The sequence below is a fragment of the Perca fluviatilis genome, chromosome 17 (genome assembly GCF_010015445.1).
Source record: "Perca fluviatilis chromosome 17, GENO_Pfluv_1.0, whole genome shotgun sequence".
Taxonomy (NCBI): domain Eukaryota; kingdom Metazoa; phylum Chordata; class Actinopteri; order Perciformes; family Percidae; genus Perca; species Perca fluviatilis.
The window spans coordinates 10730621-10753502 of NC_053128.1; the positions used below are offsets into that span (position 1 = coordinate 10730621).

Genomic DNA, 22882 nt, shown 5'->3' on the forward strand with positions numbered 1-22882 from the left:
AAATCTGGAGTGAAAGGATCACATGAATGAGATGAGTAAATACAGGTTGAATCGGTACAAATTTGACATTTTTGATGCCACTGCACTACTGTAGTCATTTCAGAATACAGATTAGATGTAATGCACTTTGATTTACACTGAGCCACATGTATGTGTCTCCGTCAGCCAGATCCCAAATATATTTCATGCAATCCGCCTTGATTTTTCAGGGATACATGCGCTCTAGGGTTGGTGGTAATGCACCTGAAACTGTTTGGTTATTACCGAAACTGCATAAAGAATAACATCTGCACTTTAACAGTTGAGCTAGTGTTAGCAGCTATTTATAGACCAACACATGAATGAATCGTATTTATGAACGACGAGTGAAATAAAGGTTTGATCAGTTTAACCCTTAACTTAAACCAAAGTTTATGATTCCCATAAGCTCAACCCCAATGTGAAAGCAAAATAACGTTTTAGCCTACTTTTTTTAGGGAGGTCGTATGCCAAACTCCTTACCTAATTTTTCTCTTTGGAACAATTTTATGAGGCTGTAGTAAGACTCATACAGCCAGCAAAGCGTCCACAACTATTGCTGAATGACTCCCAAAAAGTTCTCAATATGGTGAAGTGAACAGGAAAGCCCATCTTCCTTCTTGAATTACAAAATCTGAACATCTGACACTGAAGAACTAAAAAGGTTGCATGGTTAAAAGTAATTAGCTTTGGCCGACGGGTATAGCAAATAGTGGAAGATACCAACCATACATTTCAAAATATCATTATGAATCAAAATGTACAGTAAACATAATGGTAGTTGACTTTAGTCAAGTATTCAGGTCAAATCACAATTAATCGAACACACAACTCGTGGACAAAAACTTCAAAGTAGGCTAGTTATATTTAAAGAATTTAATTTTAAATGTTGCCCATTCAGCTGCATTCAACATTTCCATATGTTTTACTTTATCTACAGCCAATTTTCCACTCACCAACAATCAAAATTCATTATTGAAGACACTGAATATTTGTACATATATAATATAAGCTACAGCAGCATTGCATTGTGAATAAACAATGACCTGTTTGAAAGGCTTAATTTAAGTTGACTGATTTCCATTTTAGTTCTAATAAAATTGTACCAATATTTGTCCAAACTGAATATTGTTAATCACCTAAAAGCTTTTGATCATGATCATAACATTGGGTCATTTTAATATACATCTTTTGTTGTAGTAATGCTAAAAATGCCCTCCTGTGACAAATGGCCAAAATACTGTCCGTTAGAAATAATGGAATAATAAAAAACAGTCTGTGTTTGTATCACATTAGGTGAGGCCTGAACAGGATTTAAGAAGTGCAGATTTTGATTCCATATAAAGATATTTACTGAGTCAGTGTCAAAAGGATAGATGCAAATTCCCAAATAAGTGAAATTTCCTCACATCATTGGCAATGCAACTATTTTGTACCACGGATCACAAACTGAGAAGACTTAGTGCTGCACATTTTGACACTATTCTATATGAAGTCATGAACTAACAGTGTGCTGTTGGTAATAATGAGTTATTAATGCTTATGAAATGTTGATTCATTGATTTTCTGTGGCAACATAAATAATACACATGCACTCTAATGTAAAGTGACTTTTACTTTCCCCGATAACTTTTGGGGTTATTTCATACAGCAAGTCATTATGGTCTGTCAAAGACTTATCAGTTTAACTTCCAATGTAAAAATAAAAGTCAGTAACAGGAAATTAGAAAATTAAGTTCAGTTTTGTGGTACCTTTTGCAGCTAGGAGTAATCGCAGTATATTGATGCCTTTATTACCTGTTCAGATATACTACATTATTCCCAAATACAATGGAGATGGCCTTGAGTATGGACTGATTCATGTTTAACAAAACAAGCATAGAAACCTGGTTTTGAAGCTGAGTGCTAGTTACGGAGAAGAACTAAAGAAATGTACTGACCTGACATGAGAGGATCTCCAGAACGTTGACACGACCAAAAGCAGAACCCTTGTGTTGCTCAGTTTCCAACCAGACAACCAAGACTTGGGAAAAGAAAGAGATTTGAATTTCAACATTGACACAGTCTTATATTAGCACAGTGTGCATGGTAGGGTTGAGCGATATGATGATATATGCCAAGAGAAATTTGTCAACTGCCAGAGATTTTTCTACAACAAAAAAAAATAAATTTTTGTAGCCCTAGTCATGTCAAATCCATAGTTCAGTTCCTAATACATGTCTTTTTCAAGATAACTGCACATTTTAGAGTAAACTTGAGTTGACACCAGCCCAAGGCACACCTGTGTAATATTCACCATCCTGAAATACTGTAGCACATCTGTGAGACGGAAGGAGAAGTTCTCACTAACACAGATCTAAACTAAATTATTAACAAAACTTGAGAGAAATTCAACTATTCAAAGGTTTATTTGTCACATACACAAACAATATGTGTAGTGAAGTGCAATGTGGCATACTCTTAAATTCAATTCTACTGTAATTACTTTATATATCCCCTGGGGGCGATATAAAGAACAAGGAGTAGTTCTGACGACTAAATCTGGGGTAGGCAGGTTATTTTTGGCATCGGGAGAGAGTCTATCTCGCGTTTCTATTGGCAGTTCCACATATGCAGGTGCAATTGCAACTCTTGATTCAGTGCTGGAAGAATCGTGCAGAAAAAAATGCAGCATTGGCAACTACACTGCAACACAACCCCAAAAAGAAAGACTGACTTCTCAAAAAGAGAGTCTAAAAGAAAGTCTGACAACACACCCAATAAAACCTTTGTCAATATTAGCAAAACAAGTAGTTTAGCTTTCGGCTATTTGTAGTCTTGAGCTTTAGCCGCAGTCGCGAGCCTTTGGATGCGGCTAGCAGAAGGCCTAACTATTGGCAACGTTTACTCTCCATTTGGAGACAAAATGGTAGTTCTTTCGGATCCACTAATTCTCTCAGCTGCATTGCCTTGCCTTTCTCGCAAAGATGTTTGTGTATGTGGACCATGTCAGATTCTCAGTGATGTAAACTCCAAGGTACCTGAAGGTGTCCACCCTCTCTACAGGTGTCCCACCGGTCCTCAGGGTTGTGTAGTTCCTGGGATGCTTTTTCCCCAAAATCCACAACTAGCTCCTTGGTAGATGCCATTTAGGAAGAGGTTGTTGGCCTTTCACCATAGTCCCCCACAGGTCCCCCACCTCTTCCAGGGTAGAACTTCAGATCATTGTTAATGCCCATCCTGTTACTATAGTGTCATCAGCAAACGTGACGATGATGATGAGTTGAACCTGTTCCTGGCCACATATCTTTTTTTTTTAAGCGGGTTTCTGCACAGCATGACTTTGATCTAAAAAGGTAGAGAATGAACACAAAAGTTTTTAACTTCAAACGTATCTGCCAACACATTTAAATTAAACTGATAAGCAATACAAGGGCCGTTGCTCATCTTAACCAAGTAACTTATTTGCATGTCCTTCAAACCTGCAGGAGAGCTATAGGGGAACAGCAAAGGAAAACGCTGAGGCTGACATGTCTTAATAATTAAGAGATGGGGAGAGTTCATAAGTTCGAGTGAGAGAGAGAAAGTTGGAGCGGGAGAGCTAAAGCGTGTGTCCTTGCGTGTAATAATGGAAGAGAGTTGGCGAACGAGGGAAAAGTTGGAAAGACACTCTTTAACATCCTGTTGTCCGTTATGCAACACTATTCTGTATTCTGATTTCAGAGCAGATAATTACTGAAGCTTTGTGTGAGGAAACCTTTTTCAAAAGTCGTTCAGGACTTTTAAAAAAAAAACTGTAATCCCAGCACAGTCGTGTAGTTGGCAAGCTGATATCAGCCCTTTCATGTTTAGCTAGGCTACATGTTGCCTAGCAACACAAGCAGCAGGAATTCTGAAGCACAGGAACTATTGCATTTGTGATATTTATAACAAAAGAGTTAGATACAAAATAAGTTAGACAACCAACAACAACAAAAATAATATTATTTCAGGAACTGTGTATGGTATTAGAGGGACAACACATGTGATAGATGACACTGTGGAAACGTCTTCCATGAAACCTGCAGAACGTACCTCTATGGGTTTGATGCCTTAGATGATACATATATCCTAACAAGGGTAAGAAATGATTTTTTGCTTTATTTTTTTGTGTTTTCTGAATTTATTGTGCACCACATGCTACATATACAGAGAGATTTGAAGGGGCTGCTCCTAATGCGGTCAGCCATCACCTTCATAAATCATAACGCTTCCCACAAAAAAAAAAATACTGTGCCTTCCTTAAAAAAAAAAAACACCCCCAGGAGCCCCCCCCCCGCGAACTTCTAGATTGCTCCCAGCCACAACTCACTGGGTCAGATTTCCTCAGGGAGATCTTTGAGCTCTACCTTTACACTACAGTTTGCATCTCTTGCTTAATGCGTACACACACAAAATCACTCCCTGTTAAACTTCCAATGATCCTCTTTTAGAACAGCTTACTCTCGCTAGCCCACTTACATATGGGTCACTACAGCAGGGCTTCTAATGAAATACAGTGTGTGTTGTTCGACACAGGGATAGTGTAGAGGGTGAATACACATAAGCTGTTTCTTTTCTTTCAGATGCAGTAGTTACTCAACACATAATAGAGACTCAGGCATAATAGCATTATACATTTGAGTTACACAAAAATTACTCATTTTTGAAACAGCATTTGCTAGAAGTCCATCATGGCTGGTACAACTGTAGATGTTCTTAGTTTGAATTAGGTGATGAGGTCATTAAAATAAGGTGTTTAGCTTCCGTTATCTGTACATCCAGTGATTACATGCAGGTTGTAGCGATGCGTTTGTGGTATCATATCCATTCAGTTTCCTTACCATATGTTTTCCTTTATTGGTATCCTGTAAATGTCTGAATGCTGTCATTGCAAAGTTTGCATTTTCAATCTCATAAAAAAAAGTATGGCTAGAGGCAAAATATTGCACTTGCTGACAAGATTTATATATTCATACAATGATGCTCTTAGCAACAATATTAAATTGTGGTACATGTTATTTATACATTCAAAAATAGATGGGGATGTATTTCAAAACGAGGTACACATATTTTGTACCCTCTATTAAAGTCAGGATTGGTAACTATTTCCAATATACACTTTTTTCTAATATATTGTTCGAAAAAGCGAAAATGATCCATCTGTAGCTGCTGTAATTCTGTAAAAACGCCCACCAATCACTGCCTAGCGGTTCGCTTTGAAAAGAAGCAATGAAATGCCTCCTTGGCCCGCTGTGCGTACGCAAGGAATACTTGGAATTGATGGTGGTGGCAAATATTCATGAAAAAGGACAAGTTTGTGAAGGGGCAACACAGATTTTGATAAACACGTTACACACTGGACCTTTAAACATTCTGTATGATAATATAAGATGTTTGCTTACCGGTGAATGAGACATGGCGTAAAATTGCGGCCTATTCTCCGCTCTGCTCTGAAAACGCGACGCAGCGGTGCTCGTGCACATCTGTGTGTGGGTCGGAAGCCCCGAGGAGATGCTTCTTTCAAATCTTGCCAGCTTTTCAGCATTACCAACCCTGCCTTTAATGTGCCGCGTTAATAGTCCGGCCCGAATGCTGTGACCCCGATGAGAACACAATTAGAATTGTGTCAAACCATTAACAGGAAATCCATTCATTTACCTTTAATTTCCACTGAACTCTGTCTTGTTATCAAAGAGAGCATCCCAATTACTCCCAACCAACTTCTCCAGACATTTACCGACATCTTTGTTCACGTGGTGTATCTAACAACCAACAACAACGTACCCATACTGCAACTTCTTAAGACCGAAATATCACTTGATCTTGGTTAAATCAGAGGACTGAATATGTGTTTGTGTGTCTGATAGAGCGAGAGCTTAAGAAAAAGTGTAAGGATCTGTGTTGCTGAGATCAGGAGCTTATACAGGCCTCACCTCCCCAGGAAGAGCATCCTTATCAGTTGTTTTTCCTCAAAGCAGGAATAAGCTTGGTTGTGTTACTCCGATTCGCCGTCCTTTGTCTGTATCGTATGTGGAGATTACAGCTCATCCATGTCTGCCATGATCTCATTTGACAGGAGTGTGTGAATCTAAAACAGATGTGACAAATCCCACAACACATATGCACATACAGTACATGATTACAAATGAGCAGCTTTGTTTATGTTCTCCAGACCAAAGTTGCAGTGCACACGTATTTCAAGTGTCCCATTAACTTTTCACAAAGAATTGACGCATTCGGTCCATATTTCATTGCCTGCCTCTCTTTTTATGGTCTTTATGGAAAAAGAAGGGAGCTTGAAACATCACTAGATAGAACAGGGTAATTGGAGGCCTGAGTGGGGTAAGAGGCGTGTGATCCCTTTGAGAGTGGCTGGCATATGTCTGTTTCATCCAGATGTCCTAACTGAGAGCGAACTAATTACATCATGTTTTTAGCCTGATAATTAGCATCCTAATTAAAAACACATAAATGCGTCAGAGGGGGTGGAAGAATGTAGGGACAGCTCTAGACATGTAACCTGCATTCTTGAAAAGACCAGAAGTGAAGTCTAAGAAGTGGTCCGTTTCCCCTCTGGAATGCCTAGATAGGCAGAGGGAAACAACATTTATGATCATGCACTTTTTAATGATGTTATAAGTGTTTGTTGTACATGCGATCATTTCAAAGCAATGTGGACAGACCAACACGACTCAGTTATATGTGTAAGACTCATTGTTTTCACAGATATTTTTGGAGAAGCAGCAACATATAAATGTCCCTGACTATGACTGTACATATAGTTTTACTGCATATAACTGTACAAGGAAAGTCAGCTCAAATGATATTGTAACACATTGAAAATGTCCCATTTAAGTAAAATAAACATTTTCATTCAGAGTTTGCTGAGTTTGCTGACATTTTCAGTAGAGTCCTCCTCAGAATGTTCACTGACCATGACCATTTCAAATGTATTTTACTGTACAGGTTGTTGTTTTTAATTAAAAGGGAAAGTCACCTAAAAATATGTATAACACATATACAATGTCCTCACGTTGAAACTGTCCTAAAATCATTTCAGAGGTTTGCTGACATTTTAATGCTATCCTGGTTGGAAGCCTTGCGAAACACAACTGTCCTTGTGAAACTCTCTAAAGCGAAAGAGTAAAATGCTGTAAAGCTCATCAATCAACCTACACTGTTTCTTTATTCTTTCACTTTGCTTTATCTAGTTTTGACATCTTTTCTGTAGTGGCAAAATTAAATCTTGTATTAAATTCACTTCTGTCAGCGGTAGGCACAATTAGTCTTGACTCGTTCTTTATTTCCAATCCTTTAGTTAAGTTTGCAGACAGGTACTCACAGAATAGGCATCACCGCGTTGCGTTTTGTGATTTCATTAGCAAACTTTCCTGTACAGCCTAAGTCCTCTGTTTTCATCCAGACATTTCCCCGAGCTTCTCTCAGTCAGAAATCCACATTGAAATTTCCAACTTGCTGTTCCAACTTTCCGACCTTGTTACATTACTTATTCGTTACAAACTTTACATTACTTTTTACGGTCCAAAAAACATTTTGCCCCGCAGCTACCGCTGACCCAAAAAAAACTCCTTCTCTAGCAAAACAAAAGGCACCTGCGCCGTAGCTCAAACATAGAACTAGAGTAAATTAGATCTGTAATAACGCTCATAGTTGAATACAATGTACGTCAACATCAAATAACTATAAAAATATAGAAACTTAAACATTAGTAAATACAAAAACTCAAAATGACCATTAGTTAGCTTTGGCTCTTACATTTTGATTCGAAACATCCTCCAAAGTACGATATATCGAATATTCACACAAACATCCCCAATATGAGTCAGTTTTCGTTTTTTGCGTATGTGTTTTTACAGAACTCTCCCTCACTGCTTTAATGTGTGGGAGAGCCTGGCTAAGATTAGTGGGAGTTTTTACCAATAATATCATCCAAGATGTTCATAGGATGTAAGAGGGCCATATATGTACATTAATTAAATCCTTTTAGCCATCATGAAATGTATCATGTGTTTCCATATCAATGCACACTACTCCGGGGGACAGTTCTAGAAACACAGTCCAGTCCCTCCAACAGACGGATTTCACGCCCCAGGTTGGACGCTGTGCGTACCGTTTATCCGTTGTGACAATGTCTTCGGGGACAGACCAGCATGGTGGCTAGATCAGCCAAGTAATCTTTGCCTAACAAGGGGAAGTTGTCCCGTCTGAAACCACTGGAATCCCTGCCAGCTTCTCATGTCTTGCTTTTCCAACAACTAGAAGCTCATGTGGGGGAAGAAAGGCATAAAGGGGCCCTTTTTGTTGTTGTAGTGTGTGTGCAAACACAACACTCCCCAGGGTAGATTGTTAAGGGGTGGCCCGAGAGCCACAAAGGACAGTGGGTGTTTGTCCGTGAGGCAAATAAAAGCTCTGTCTCTCTCCAAAGTCAGACTCAAATTTTCAGGATGTATCTTGTCAGCTGTATTGGCTTGTTTCTGGAAATCATATGAGCCCCAGCGTTTCATATGCCTGAAATGTCCTCTGAGGCAGATGAGATTTCTTATGTCCCAGTGCCAGGTTCTGTGAGATCAAGCCAACAGCTACTGCACGCAGTGGTGTAGTCTAGTTTTTTTTAGTAAGTATACTGTGATCTTTCCCTCCCAGCTTCATAATCGCCATTCCCAGAGCGACGCGTCCCAGAGCGACAACCCCATAAGTATTTTATGATGTTATCGCGTATAGCATCAGCCTTATCTGGCTCATTTTCTGTAGTTTCTGTACCGTTAACGTCTGCTGCAGTGTCACTCGAAGCAGAAGTATAGCTTAATGGGCAGGCTTACCCAAATACTATCGCATTCGTTTCAAGTGTGATTCAAGTGATTCACATTAATTAATTTCAGATTTGCACAGAGAATGACTGCCAAGCAACTGTGTTGTTGTTCCTACGCGACTCGCAACACAGGCGGGGTGAATTTATGAACGTAAGTGTGAAAGTTCTGTCACAAAAAACAATCGTTACGTATCGTTACCCTTGCGCTTTTGTAAGTGGGTATACGGAAATCCTTGACATTTTCCTAGTGGGTATATGGCGTATACCTGCGTATCACATAGACAACACCAATGACTGTACGCTTCTAACACGCGCTGCCGTGCTGCATTGGTGGGAAGCATAGGCGCCGTGGGTGCTCACGGGTGCACGCCCTTTAAAAACAAAAGTTGTCAAAAAAAATTTGCATTTCAGAACCTTAGGAAATGGACAGCGGCCAACACGAACACACACGCCTATTAACTTGACAATAAAGCCGTAAAGGGACAGCGCCACTTCTCACAAATACAGATAGGATTGGAGATAGGATTGGAGATGTAAAAGTTTAACTGACACGTAACTGCAATCAGCTTCATGGACTGACAGCGAGATAACCAATCACACTATGACAGACGCTCCACTTAGCACCAACTGCAAGGTTTAATTTTAAATGAATGTAGCCTTCTGGCAGTGTGGCACACGTGGATGCTCAATGTTTTCGATGGGTGCTCGAGCTCCTGAGCACCCACGGTATTGGCGCCTATGGTGGGAAGGAAGGACCCACCCATGACCATAGTGTTTGCCAAGTTGGGCCCTTGCCAGCTCGTCGTAGCTCCCACATTGGCTTGAACCAAGGAAGCTACCTCGGCCTTTCTTTTAGAGATGAAGAAACTCCCATAATTTTATGTTGTGTTCATGAGAGTAGAAGCAGCATTTTCAAAGGCTGCCACACACACGTGGAGGAAGACAATGCTCAATCAGATACATTAAGAATGTAGCTCTGTTGTGAAAGGTCACTGATTAAATGTGAAAAAGACCAAGGATATGTGTATCGACTTTAGAAGTCATCACTCCAACCCTGTCAACACTACAGTTAATGGTCGGGATGTAGAAATTCTTGAATCATACAAGTACTTAGGCACTATAATTGAATATGCAGTGCCAGCAGTGCCTTCTCTGTCTGAGGAATTTGACAGATCCCTGATGACTTTGTTTTATAGATATTTAATTGAGTCGATTTTTACTTTTTCTTTTATCTGTTGGAATCCCGCTTCACTTATTCTAACACAGAAAATGCAATAAATGGGAACTACTGTTTTTTTCAACCTGGAACCTATTTTCCTATGTTTTTGTGTGTAAGTGACTGATAGGAACAACAATCTTTGAAATAGGTCAAGTAGTAAGCGTGAACGCTGTAACTGGCTGCAATATAATCCTATGGGGCAAATGTTGTGTGGCAGTATGGTCCAATGAAACATACACATACACACACACAATTAGGCGTTCGGCTTGCAGATGTGCTCAGACAATCTTGAGAGCTATTGTGTCACTAACTACTGTAAGTCTAGTCTATATCGACATTTCATTACCGGGATTGTTCAGGTGCCACCAGAAAATACCTCCTTATGTCCCTCAATTAATTTGTGAGGACTATGGTTGACTGCTCCTCAGATCTCTGCAGGGTAAATCCAGACAGCTAGCTAGACTATCTGTCCAATCTGAGTTTTCTCTTGCATGGCTAAAACAAGCATAGTTTGAACGTACACATGTTCCACCAAAACAAGTTCCTTCCCGAGGCTATTTTACAGCGGCACCGTTGCTTTCGTCCGGCGATTAGCGAAGCCCAAGACAATTGTGATTGGTTTATAGAAATGCCAATACACCAGAGCACGTTTTTCTCCCATCCCGGAATGCTGTGTAGACTAGCAAGACCCTTCGCAGCAGCGCTGTGGAGGAAGGTCTGGCAATGCAAGACTACCGTAAGTCTGAAGCCCTATTCGCACAGGATAAGTATTATCTAGGGACCTCGTGTGAATTATAAATTACCCACCCACGTCTGATTTTCATCTGGCGCATTCGAACGGGATAAGCGAAGCCTGTGATTTTACTTGAATTTACTGACATTAAGCAACAGTAAACATGGGTGTGGGTAGCTCTGCTACGTGTGTTTGTGTGTGGTCAGATCTCGAGGACACACCTGCCATGGCGGGTAGTCATCGTCCGAACTCGCGACCTCTCCTTTTTCTTTCTCTCCTTTTTCTCGGATGGTGTCAAGCGGGGTCGGTTAGATGTATAAAACAAAACATTTCACCAGGTTAAAATCTATTAGCTCAAGCTTCGCGGCGATTTATTTGTAACATTAACCTCTAATTATGAAGTGAGCCCTCGCTTGATTGTGCATTATTTTTGATAAGCTATTGCTTGGAGAGGTCTTGTCGTTATCTCTAGATGTATGATAACATAAAAATATACTTGCCGCATGCTGCTATACATGTCATCCATCGCCATCTAATCATTCTTTTGTCTTCGCTGTGGTGGTTTTTCTTTCTCTTTCTGCAAATTGTATATGATGTATAGCGACATGACCCAGCACCCAAAACACTGTCAGAACACTCCAACGCACCCTCCATTCTTCGCGAAAGATGGATAAAAAGGTGCAAAAGAAGGAAATAGGTACCTTGAAAAAACCTAAAAGCCCGCCAAATCTTGGCCAAATCAGAGATGCCGATTCGCACGGGACTAATATTATCACAGGACCTCCGTTTTCGGCGAAATATGGTAGGTCATTTGCGGGGGAATTATTACTTTACAAATTACAGACATGACCGATTCGCACGGGATTAAGATCACAGACAACCTCTGCAATTATTACAAATGAGTGGAGGTCACCAGGTAATACTTATCCCGTGCGAATAGGGCTTAAGACTTGACATTGGACAACATCACCATACATATTACCCAGCAATCATCACTGCATATCGTTATATATCAGATATACTGTATCAAAAGAATTATTCATTTCAAGGGTGCAAAATTGTCACCTTTCAGTGAAAATCCCTGTTTTTAATCCAAAATTGGTTGTTTGTGTGATTTGTGTCGATCCAAGGAGTTTATTTTTTTAAGTGCTCTAAACCCCCCCCTTACAGTAACATTATAATTATAATAATATAATAATAATAATAATTAGGCCAACATTAATTCTAGGGTTAGCTTACCCCTTTCTTCATGCTCAATTTGAGTCCACACAAAGCCTTTACAGATTGCTACTGACTATTTAACTAAAAAGAACGGCGCCGAGTTGCCTTTTCGAGGGCATGTACTGTATAGCAAACTGCACCTTTTTAATTTAATGTGAGTTCTTTGAACACAGGTGTATTTTCAGAGGTAGCAATCTGAATCACTCGCAAGTCACTCTCACTCTGCCAAACACATCATTTACATCTAATTTAAAAAACGATTATATTCGGGTTCAGGTAATATCCCGCTTTCTAAAACGCCATGTAAACACCTCACCCCGGTTAAAATCGGAGCTCGCATAACCCGGTTAACAGACCTAGAGAACTCCTTCAGTAACCAGGGGATTCCTCCATGTACATACACCTTAAACAGGGTATGATCGGGTTAAGTTAAGTTCAACCGTTCCCCACTCCCCTGGAGTGGTTTTTAAACCATAAATAATCCGTCGATGCTGTGCGTACAACAAAACAGCTATGCATGAATAAGCTGGCCATCTGCAGCAAAGAGCCTACGGTCCATCTGTTTTACTCCCCGCCGAGGCAGAAGCAGACACCGTGAGTTGGCTAAACAGATTGTCTATCTCCACCTGACACTGGTTAACGTTACTGATATAATGAGCCCAAAGGTTGTCAGTCATCTGGCGAGAACATGTGCGTTTCTACGCTGTGACGGTCAGTGTCATTTTGACATTTGAAGAAAAAGCCAGTTGTGCGTTGCAGAGCGCCACCTACTGTACCGGAGGTAGAGTTACTCCCGTCTTTCTTCCCATTCTTCCCAGCTCATGTATACGCGAGAACTGGCATAACCCGGTTGTTCAGTTAACAGGGGTAAGGTACCCCGGTTAGTGCTGTGCATGTAGACGCACTGACGGTTGAAGGGCCCGCACTGCCTGCACAGTCTATATTTAGGCCCCTGGCAGAGACACTTATTCCTTGCCGTCATGAAGGAAGCGAGCGGCCAGTCTTGAATACCGGCAGCAGAAGTGATGAGGATTGTTGTAATCTTAGGACAAAAATATGCACAGGCATCCTGTCCTTTCATGCAAAGTGATGTAAAGAAGCACTGTCTTCAACTTATGGCTGAAAGCCATCAGACGATGATTGGCTGTTGGCAATGCAAGTGTTTAAAGTGGTGTGAGAGGCAGAGTGAATTACAGTACTCCTCATTAACTAAGCTCTTGAAGAAAATCATGTTAAAGGAGCACAATGAGTTTTTTCGCAAATAACCACTCAGCTGTGTCCGTGACGCAAAACATTTCAGCTTTGCTGAATACAGCAACAAAGCTACAGAAAAAAAAAGACAAGGAACGTTTTGCTCTTGTTGTGAAAATGGTGGGCTTTTGCTGTCAGATAATGCATATAGAGCCACATAACAGTTGGCACTGTGACCACTATCTTACAAGAAATGCACTCCTCCTGCACTCAGTCAACAAGGTGAGTGAGGAACATCTCCTGAATTCCGATGTAAGGGATGCCGCTGCAATTACTTTCAAATTGCTGCCATGTCACTGCATTTGGCCGCTCCCTGGATTGATTCCGTTTCTACCAAGCACCGCGTCAAAATGTTTTTGAGCCGATGAACCAAAAACACAAAAACTCTTTGTAACAGGCAGAATGTTGGATAACATGTAACGTGTCAAGGGATTGAGACCAAATGCTAAAACCGACTATATAAATACATATAAACAGTATATATTGTGATTTGTGCCACTTACATAATCATGGAGTTACTGTATCTTCTCTGATTTCCAGTTATACCAGATAAACAAGGCTGTCAATTCCAGCGCATGCTCCATTACAGTTGCAATGAGGCAAAACTGTTATATTAAATACTGTGTAATGATAACATTTAAATGGGTAGATAAACAACTAATTTGATCATTTAGCTAGTCTTTTTCCATCCCCTGATAGGGTGATGTGCTTCTGTGTGTGTGCGTGTGTGCATGCGTTTGCACGTGCGGGTGGGCCTGTTCAGAGGGGTGCGCGCGCCTCAGCTTTTGTGTGTGTGTTGCTTGCTTCAGAGTTCACATTAATGCACATGTGTTCACAGCAGCAGCCTGAGCTTCTGCTGCGAGTTGTTTCTGTTTGTGTTCTCTGGCAAAATTGTCTAAGGGATGACAATTTGTGCAGCTGTCTTCCTTTCACTCATATCCACCTGAGAGGTTGATAAAGAGTTGAGTGATGGCTTCTCAGCCCGTTTGATAACGTTTAAATAAGAGTTGTGCTCAGGGCATTCTCGTCTAAGCCCTGCGTTACAGAGATCTGCTTCACACCGACAACAATCTCAGCTCGAGCAGGAAAAAGTTGAGCCGGGATAATTTTGCGAGCAGATTCTCAAAGCTTTAGAAATTGCTTAGCCTGGCAAAATTGCAGCAGTTGTGTTCTTAAGGCAACCTGGATTTACCTGTATTGCAAAAAAAGGCTACTTTAAAGGTTAAGTTGTAAAGTGGAGGGTTTTTTTTCAGAGCACAGATGCTCAGTGGCAAACTTAGACGTGTGGGCTGTGTGTGAGTGTGTGCCTCTGCCTCTTTCAGTGTGAAGATCAATTCAAAGCTTGAGGCTCTTAAATGAGAGTAAAATGTAAAAATCTGTCACGAATTTCAACATCTCAACAAGCTTGAGTTGACCTGTGGGAGAGCGTTGACATTTAAAGGTCCCGAATTATTCACTTGTCAGGATTTAAATTGACCATTTCTAGTGATACAAATATGTTATGTGATAGGAACGGGCCTGTTTATTACAAGTGAACGTACTGACTGTAGAGATGTGACCACACGTTGTATTGGGAATACGAGGACATGTTCAAGCAATCTATTTTTGCATTATTGAAAACGTATGTAGTAAGTATCCTACTATATGTAGATTACCTTTTCTTTTATATATATGTAAACACATTATGTAGAACTTGTATTCATTTTCTAAAGATAACAACTAGGGCTGCTACTATAAATTATTTTCATTGTCGATTAATCTGTCGAATATTTTCTGAATTAATCGATTGATTTGGTCTATAAACTGTCAGAAAAGGGTGAAACATGTCGATCAGTGTTTCCCAAAGCCAAAGACGATGTCCTCAAATGTCTTGTTTTGTTGTCCACAGATCAAAGATATTCAGTTTACTGTCATAAAGGGAGTGAAGAAACTAGAAAATATTCACATTTAAGAAGCTGGAATCAGAGAACTTTGACTTCTTTTCTTTTTTTAATTACTCAAGCTAATTTAATACTTAACAGCTAATTGATTAAACAATTAGTGTTTGCAGCTTTAATAACAGTACATCGGAAAACCAAATTCTGGAAAAAAATAGTACCCTCTGTTGCTGGCCCGTGTCATGTCATTAACTTCCATACACGGTTGTGTATAGTTATATTCCAGCTATTGTTGTGATGCCAATCAATGCTTGACTATAGGCTAATTGGAATATCTATTGTTGCACACTGACTGGCACAAAGTGACAAAATGTTTAGTTGGGCAGCTTCAATTGAACCGCTATTTCAAATTGAATTACTTCCGCTTAAACTGAAATTTCCAACATGAACACTTGTGCGAGTTCTCTGTGTTGAGCTTTCATTTTATCTCCGAAAGACATTAGGGAAGTCGCTCCACCTCAGCCTTCCTCAGCTATCTTAGTACACGGGATTTCATCATCTGCTTAATTGCTTACCCTAATTTGCTTTGCTGGCACTGTCACAGCCCCATTGTACTGTTATCAAATCACTGGACACTGTAATTAACTTTGCATTGTAACCACCACCTCTGTAACTGGCACAGACCAGCTGTTAAATGCTTTTTCACTTTATTGTCTTTTTTTTTTTTTCTTCTTCTTCTTCTTTTTTCCTTCCCTTGCAGAACGAGTACAGGTGCCCACGCCCCCTACCCGGTGCCTGGCTGGGAGATGTGCCTACCATCCATTAACCCCTAAAAGGAACTGCTTTGGATGGTGCAGCAAACCACGAGCGTACAGGAGAGAGAGAGAGAGAGAGAGAGAGAGAGAGAGACACATACATACCGTATACAGTGAATCCATCAGGATCCTACTCCCACATGTCACATTCTAGGATACATTTTAAATGGTCCTCCACGCTAACAAGGGCAACCACTGACCACGACAAAGAGGAGATAATAGTTTGTTTTTTTCTTCTCAAGATTTTACAATCTCTTATTTTTTTGGCCTGTGGTCTTTGGTCATCGGCTTTGCTGCATTCCGTCATGCTTCATCACGACACGTTCATCATCCAGACACAGATGGTTGTGGAATTGCAGTCCCATGTTGAATAGCAGAGCCTTGGAAGCGCACCAATGGATGGTTAACACCAACATGGGAGCTTATTGTATAGACTGTAATAGCTTATTGTCTCCATGAGGACAGCGTGGCATTGTTTTAAACACAGGGCGCGAGACTGTACACATTCAAGAGGCTTTAAAAAAAAAAAAAGAAGTGTAAACAGCAATGAATCATTGATAATGAAAATGCACTCAACAGGTGGCTCTGGCCGTTCTGCTAACACAGCTGTGTATAATTGAAAGTGGGTTTCCATGTTTTGATGCCATGTGAAGCATCATGTTATCACATTTCAATACTTTTTAAGAAAGACTAATCAAAGGCTAGGATGGTGTTAATGTGCCTCACTGGAGCAGAAACATTCCCAAAGGGGTTTGTGTGCACCTGTCAGTAAGGAATCATCTGCTCCGTCAGGTGGAAATCAAGGCAGCAGCTGGAACATTGTTTGAACGCCGTGAAAAGCAAACTTCCCCCACAGCCAATGACCTTTGGTGATGTTTTTCTGTTTGTTTGCTTCTTCTTTTTTTTTTTAAGAACACACTTTTTCTAAGTTGTTTCTAATTGCAATCAAACCTCGACTCTCTAGTTTGATTTGAAGGACCGTAAGGGCAATCAGAAGCAAAAAGAGGGGGAAAAAAGAAAAAGCTCCTATCAGGGGGGGAAATGTAATTTTCTGAAATTATAATGTTGTTAATGTTGTACTTTATGAATATGTGTTTCTGCCATTTTCAACACCAAATACCAAAGAGCCAAATGGAGCATTTTTGGCTCGCCCAACCACGGGTTGTAACAGATCCAGGATTTGCTCCCCGAAAAAAAGAAATCCGCGAAAAATCAAAAGAAGCTTCAACTTCCCTCACGTCCATCAGTGCTGCGTTGCCCAATTGGCTTCTTTTTTTTTTTTTTCTTCTTTTTTTTTCTTCTTTTTTTCTATGTGTGTAATGTGTACGTCTTTGTGAACAAATGATCTTGCAACGACAGTCTTCATTGGTAAGATCTTGTGTGAAAGACAACTTCGAGCACTGCTCACATGTTAGGACTTCTGTTGAATACGTTCTTCACATTCTCCCCTCGAAGAGACTGCAGATGTTGCTGTGTGCACTCCGCGTGTGCTTGTGTTTCATACGTTATGAGTTCTGAATTATATTTGAGATGCACTGAGTTGTGAGTTGTTTGTTTCAACCTTCAGACATAATCTTTCTACACCGGAAAATGATAATTTTCTATTGTAAATTTCTGTCTCCCCCCACCTTGAATTTGTTGATATTTAGTATAAGCAGCTGTATTCTTTGTTCACTTTCAACAGTATGTTTTTTAATGAAAATAATGACTTTATTGGTGAGCAATATGAATTCGTCAAATTAAAATATTCCTTAATCATTTTTTGGTGTTCAAGCTCTGTGTGTGTATGAAGCATTTTCTTATTGTGTGTGTGCACACCGTGATTTTAAAGACTTGTACGCTGTTCCATGTCTCCATTCACGCCTGTTGGAATCTGTCCTATTCCCCACAGTTCTCCGGTGACGACGAGGCTGTCGCATCAACATTAGCCTCGTTAAAAAAAAAAGGCGGATTGGCGCAGGGTTATTCTGGATCAGTGATAGGGTTGGGTATCATTTGTTTTTTTTTCGATTCCGGTGCTAAATCGATACTTTTAAAACGGTGCCTAAACGGTGCCTGAACCGGTACTTTTCAATAAGTTAAAAAAAAAAAGAATAAGAAAAAAAATAAGGGTAGTAAACAACAGTCAGTGACTTGTTTATTGCTAAGGCCATGGTCAAAATTAAAGATTTAATAATAATGTAATAACTATAACAATAACAATAACTTATTTCACCAGTAAATTGCTGTTGAACCCCAGATGGGGTAATTACTGTGAATGCACCACGAGGCTACCTGTTTTAAGTGAATGCACCGTCTGTGTTGTTTAATTCCGACAACGGCAGCTGCAAGTGAACGCACCGTCTGTGTTGTTTAACTCCGACCATATAAACATACTGTATATCTATGAATTGCGACAACGGCGGCTGCTGCTGCGCTGCAGAGCGGACTGTTACATCCCGCTGTTGAAGTCCTCCACAGTGAAATACAGTCACACTTTGTACTGTTTAACGTTAGCTGTCAGCATTTTACCGGTGTTTAATCCAGCTGCTAGCTAAAGGTAGGCTAACGTTACATGCTGTCAGGTGTAGTGTAAAGTCAAGCACCGAAATGAGGCACCGAAACTTTCGTTCTTATTCGGTCTCGTTACTACCGTTTACGTCGGCACCGGTTCCCTATTGGCACCGAGTTTCGGTACCCAACCCCAATCAGTGACGACTTCATTCACTGGATAATGGGATGTCCCTTCTTGCAAAACTCTGTTCGTTTCGGGAAACGACAACAGACTTCAAGCTAGCAAGCTACACGCTGAAAATGGCAAGTTTTGAAGAAAATTTGGATCGGGCCACAAGGCAGGCCTGCTTGATTCATTTGGGGAATTATTGTAAAGATTAAAGAATATGTTTGACGTTAGGGCATTTACTATCTAACTGGGACGTTTTGGGACCGATTGTGGTAGGATTGCTGTAGACAAAGTGACGGTATACACGGCGATACACTGGTGAGAGCAAATTGCGTTTAACCACGTATCCAGCTAATTTAAATAGCTCACGTTTTCTTTTATCAGGGTGCAAATGTTCCACCTAAACAGGTTCCCTTCCCGAAACCAGTTTGCAGAGCCAGCGTCGCTGTGTCCGGAGCTTAGCGCCACCCGAGACGATTGTGATTGTTTTTTTTATGAAAATAATGACTTTTTTTGTGTTCCAGCTCTATGTGTTAATGAAGAATTTTCTCATATTGTGTGTGTGCACGCTTGCTGCCCGCTGTAATTTCTTAGGCTTGTACACTGTTCCATGTCTTCATTCACGCCTGTTGGAATCTGTCCTATTCCCCACAGATCTCCGGTGACGAGGCTGTCACTTCAACATTAGCCTCATTAATTTAGAGAGCAGAGCATTGATCTCTGTTCGACCGTTCTGTTCACGGTGACGCTCACTGCAGGCCCCACCAGCCCTCTAATTATGCTTCTCGTGTAATGTGTTGCATATCTCAAGAGGGGGCCGTGCTTAGTGAATTTGCTCTACGTTCGCTGCACTTGGAACACTTCAAGCTGTCAGCTCAGAGGTCCAGATGGCCAATCTGCCTGGCACTCCCTGTGGTATTTTCACATCTCTACCTATCTCCCCCCTGCTACCACACTACTCCCTCTCCCATCTTGTCTTCCTCTCTGTCGGGTGCCCCCATCTCCCTCGCTTTCGATTTCTTCATTGACATTTTTGGTCAGTTTTCTGCATCTCTGTTGTTTTTTTCCCCCCTTTTTTTCTGCTTCCTTCTTCTGTCTTAAAGAGTCCGTTCACCCAAATTACAGAAATACATTTGTCCTCATCCTTGGTCTTCTATAGCCATGCAGATTGTTTCAGTTTCACAATAGACAGTTTCAACAAAAACTGAACATTGTACCCTTCGTGAAGATGCTGCTCCCAGCCCAATAACAATGGGGCTGCATAGAATTTAGTTTGTGTTGCTCAAAGCATTTAGTTCCAACGGGAGTGCTGAGAGTGAAGTCTGTGGGTTATCCAGAGTAACTGTGACATTGTTTCTGTAAAAAATACGTTGCTGTAGAATTTGTCAACTTCGATTTTTCAAAGCACATTTTCAAACTCTTTGTTTTGCCTGACCAACAGTTCAAAACCCAAAGATATTCCATTTAAAATGATATAAAACAGATAAAAAGCAGAACATATTCATATTTGAGAGGCAGAAGTAATTTATCAAGCAACAATTCCAAGTATTTCCTTGTAAACTGAATATCTTTGGGTTTTAGACTTGTTGTTTGGGAAAGAAAAATACATTTGAGGACTTCACATTGGACTCTGGGTAATTGTGTGAGTCCATTTTATAAAATAATATATATATATATTTTTTTTAAATCAATCCATAATGACAACAATCATTCGTTACAGTGGTGCATGAGAAACATTTTTGTTTTTAGTTTTAAATTTGAGTGAACTGAGCTATACATATCTCTTTCCTGTCACAAATATTGTACATCTCTGTGCTTGGTAGTATCTTCTGTATTTCTCTGCCCCCCCCCCTTTTGTGTGTCTGTCTTATCCGCTGCTGCTGCTTTCTATGATCTCTGTTACACAGTCTCCGTCTCTAGCGCTGCATGTGCTGTGGCAGCACAGACAGGGCTGTATGCCTGAGAGCAGAGACCATGCATTATTCATGTGGCTTGGGCTCCCTGTTGACCCGAGTCCAAACAGTTGGCTGTCTATAACACTTCCACAGAAAGGCCCCAGGATGAAGATGTCAAACTATAAGCTGATACACTGATATAGCAAGCCACTGCCATGACATTGCAGACATTGTCTCTATCCACCATCTCAGATTAGATGATAGTTTAAAGTGTATGAAAACCTTTGAAGCAAAGACATGCACAAACAGGCCAAGCAACGCAATGGATTACAATATAGAGACTTGAGAAAAGTTTAAATCCAGACAAAGACTTGAAAAGAAAGATCAGATTATCGAACTTGGTTAGAGTTTATGGCACACTATATTGAAGATCACAACAAATGCAACATAAAAAAAAAATTTAGACAGTTCATAAAATGGCCAGCTTCTGATTGAAAGGCTATCCAAAAAGTAGCAAAGATTTCAACGACCCTTGTGAGCCTTGATTTTTTTGGATTGGCAAAGGCGTGTAAGAAAACAGAAAAACAACCCCTTTGTTTCCCATGTTCCTTCTCCTCCTCCTCCTCCTCCTCCTCCTCCTCCTCCTCCTCTTCCCGGTCTTCGCTTCAAACAAATGTGCCACTAATATCTTTGCCTAACCTCACGACGGCTGAGTCACCAACAAATCAGTTTTTTTCATGTGAGTCATGATAATTTAATTCGACACTTCATTGTGTTTCATTCAGGAGCAGTTTTGTTTTTTCACAGCAATACACATGCCTCTCTAGGAATGCTTCCCCATCACTCATAACCTCATATAATCTCCAACTTGGAGTGCAGCTCGCTGGGTGGCTTTCACTTGACTGTAATTATGACTGCCGGCTCAATTAGTCAGAGAAATGGGTTAGAAACTAAAATGCCAAACTCCATCATCGAACCGATGGCAACCTTTATATAAGCACCAGTTAGTTATTTTAAAAAAAACAAAAAAACAGTCACATCACTGCTTTCGCAACCCACACCACAAGGAGTGACGTTCAACAAATCATGTTCTTCAGCCATCTGCTCCTGACTGGGGGACTGCAGGGTTCTCATTGAGATCATCTCTGATACCATCATCAGCCAACTGCTGGTCTGCTGCTTTCTCCTGTTTCTGCCTTCTTCCTTCAATCAGGATGAGAAAAACAGTGCCATGGAAACCATGGAAATGTTTGCTTTTTGCACACGTATCATTGATTCTGTGAATGCAGCCTGTAAAAGCATGTCCCAAATTCTCAGCATTCATTAAAGTACACTCACGCAACCTCTCCCAGAGCCCGACAACTGTCATCCTTCTGAGTTTACCTCCTTCCATAAATGTTTTTAAGAGCTATTCCAAAATCAATATACTAGGAATCTGTGAGGAAAATAATAAAGGCAGTCAAAAAGAGCAGTTTTTCAATCAGCTAAATCATAAGGACTGGATTTGAGTGTAATATGAAATAATCCGATCATGATTGTTTTGTGGTTCGTGTCCTGTCATCTACCAGCTGGACCTCTGTGAGTTGATTCTGAAAGCAGTTATGAGATCTCAGAGAACAAAGTGACGAAAAGCAGGGTTCAGTTTACAGCGTTCTAAAGGTTTAATGAGATGCACAAGGAGATACACCTTTTCTATGACATGAGAGTAGATGGATAAGAAAGAAGCTCCAGAAGAAAAGGAGGGTTGGTTCAGGGTTAGTCTGGATCAATGACAGTTAATTTACCGGATAATCGGATGTCTCTCACCTTGCAAAATTTCAACAAACTTTAAGCTGTCAAGCTAACCGCTGAAAATGACATGTTTTGAAGAAAATTTGGATCGTGCAATCAGGCAGGCCTGCTTGGTTCTTTCGGGGAATGATCGTAAAGATTTACAAAAAATATGTTTAACGTTACACATAGCAAATTACTTTTAACCATTTATCCAGCTAATTTGAATAGCTCACGTTACTGTATTGTGTAAACAGTTAACTTCATTTTATATTGTATGTGGTGTTCCCTTTTGCGGGGTGCAAATGTTCCACCAAAACAAGTTCCTTCCCGAGACCATTTTGCACAGCCAGTGTTGCTGCGTCCGGAGTTTAGCGCCGCTCAAGATGTTTGTGATTGGTTTAACTTTGAGCATGTCACTCCCTGCAAAAAACACACCAAACTCAGTGCAGCAGCGTGACATAACATACAGCTATATAAAGCTATGCTATGGAATCTACTATCTGTTGGACAGCAGCACCTGTTGCCAAGTGGCCATTTCCCAACAAAGCATCTCCAGCCATTGAAGGGAATATCTACACCATCGTGATA

At 40.5% G+C, this 22882-nt stretch overlaps 1 protein-coding gene across 4 annotated transcripts in view; it reads left to right on the forward strand.

The window, feature by feature from the left end:
* The window catches only part of LOC120546024 (leucine-rich repeat transmembrane neuronal protein 4-like), a 231460-nt gene extending 213736 nt beyond the window's left edge, over positions 1–17724 (forward strand). For all 4 annotated transcript variants that reach the window (XM_039780761.1, XM_039780763.1, XM_039780762.1 and 1 more), the window contains one exon: positions 15910–17724. In XM_039780761.1, coding sequence (XP_039636695.1) covers positions 15910–15975 — 66 coding nt within the window. In that variant the 3' untranslated portion in view covers positions 15976–17724. The remainder of the gene's footprint in view (positions 1–15909) is intronic.
* Positions 17725–22882: the final 5158 nt, after the last annotated feature.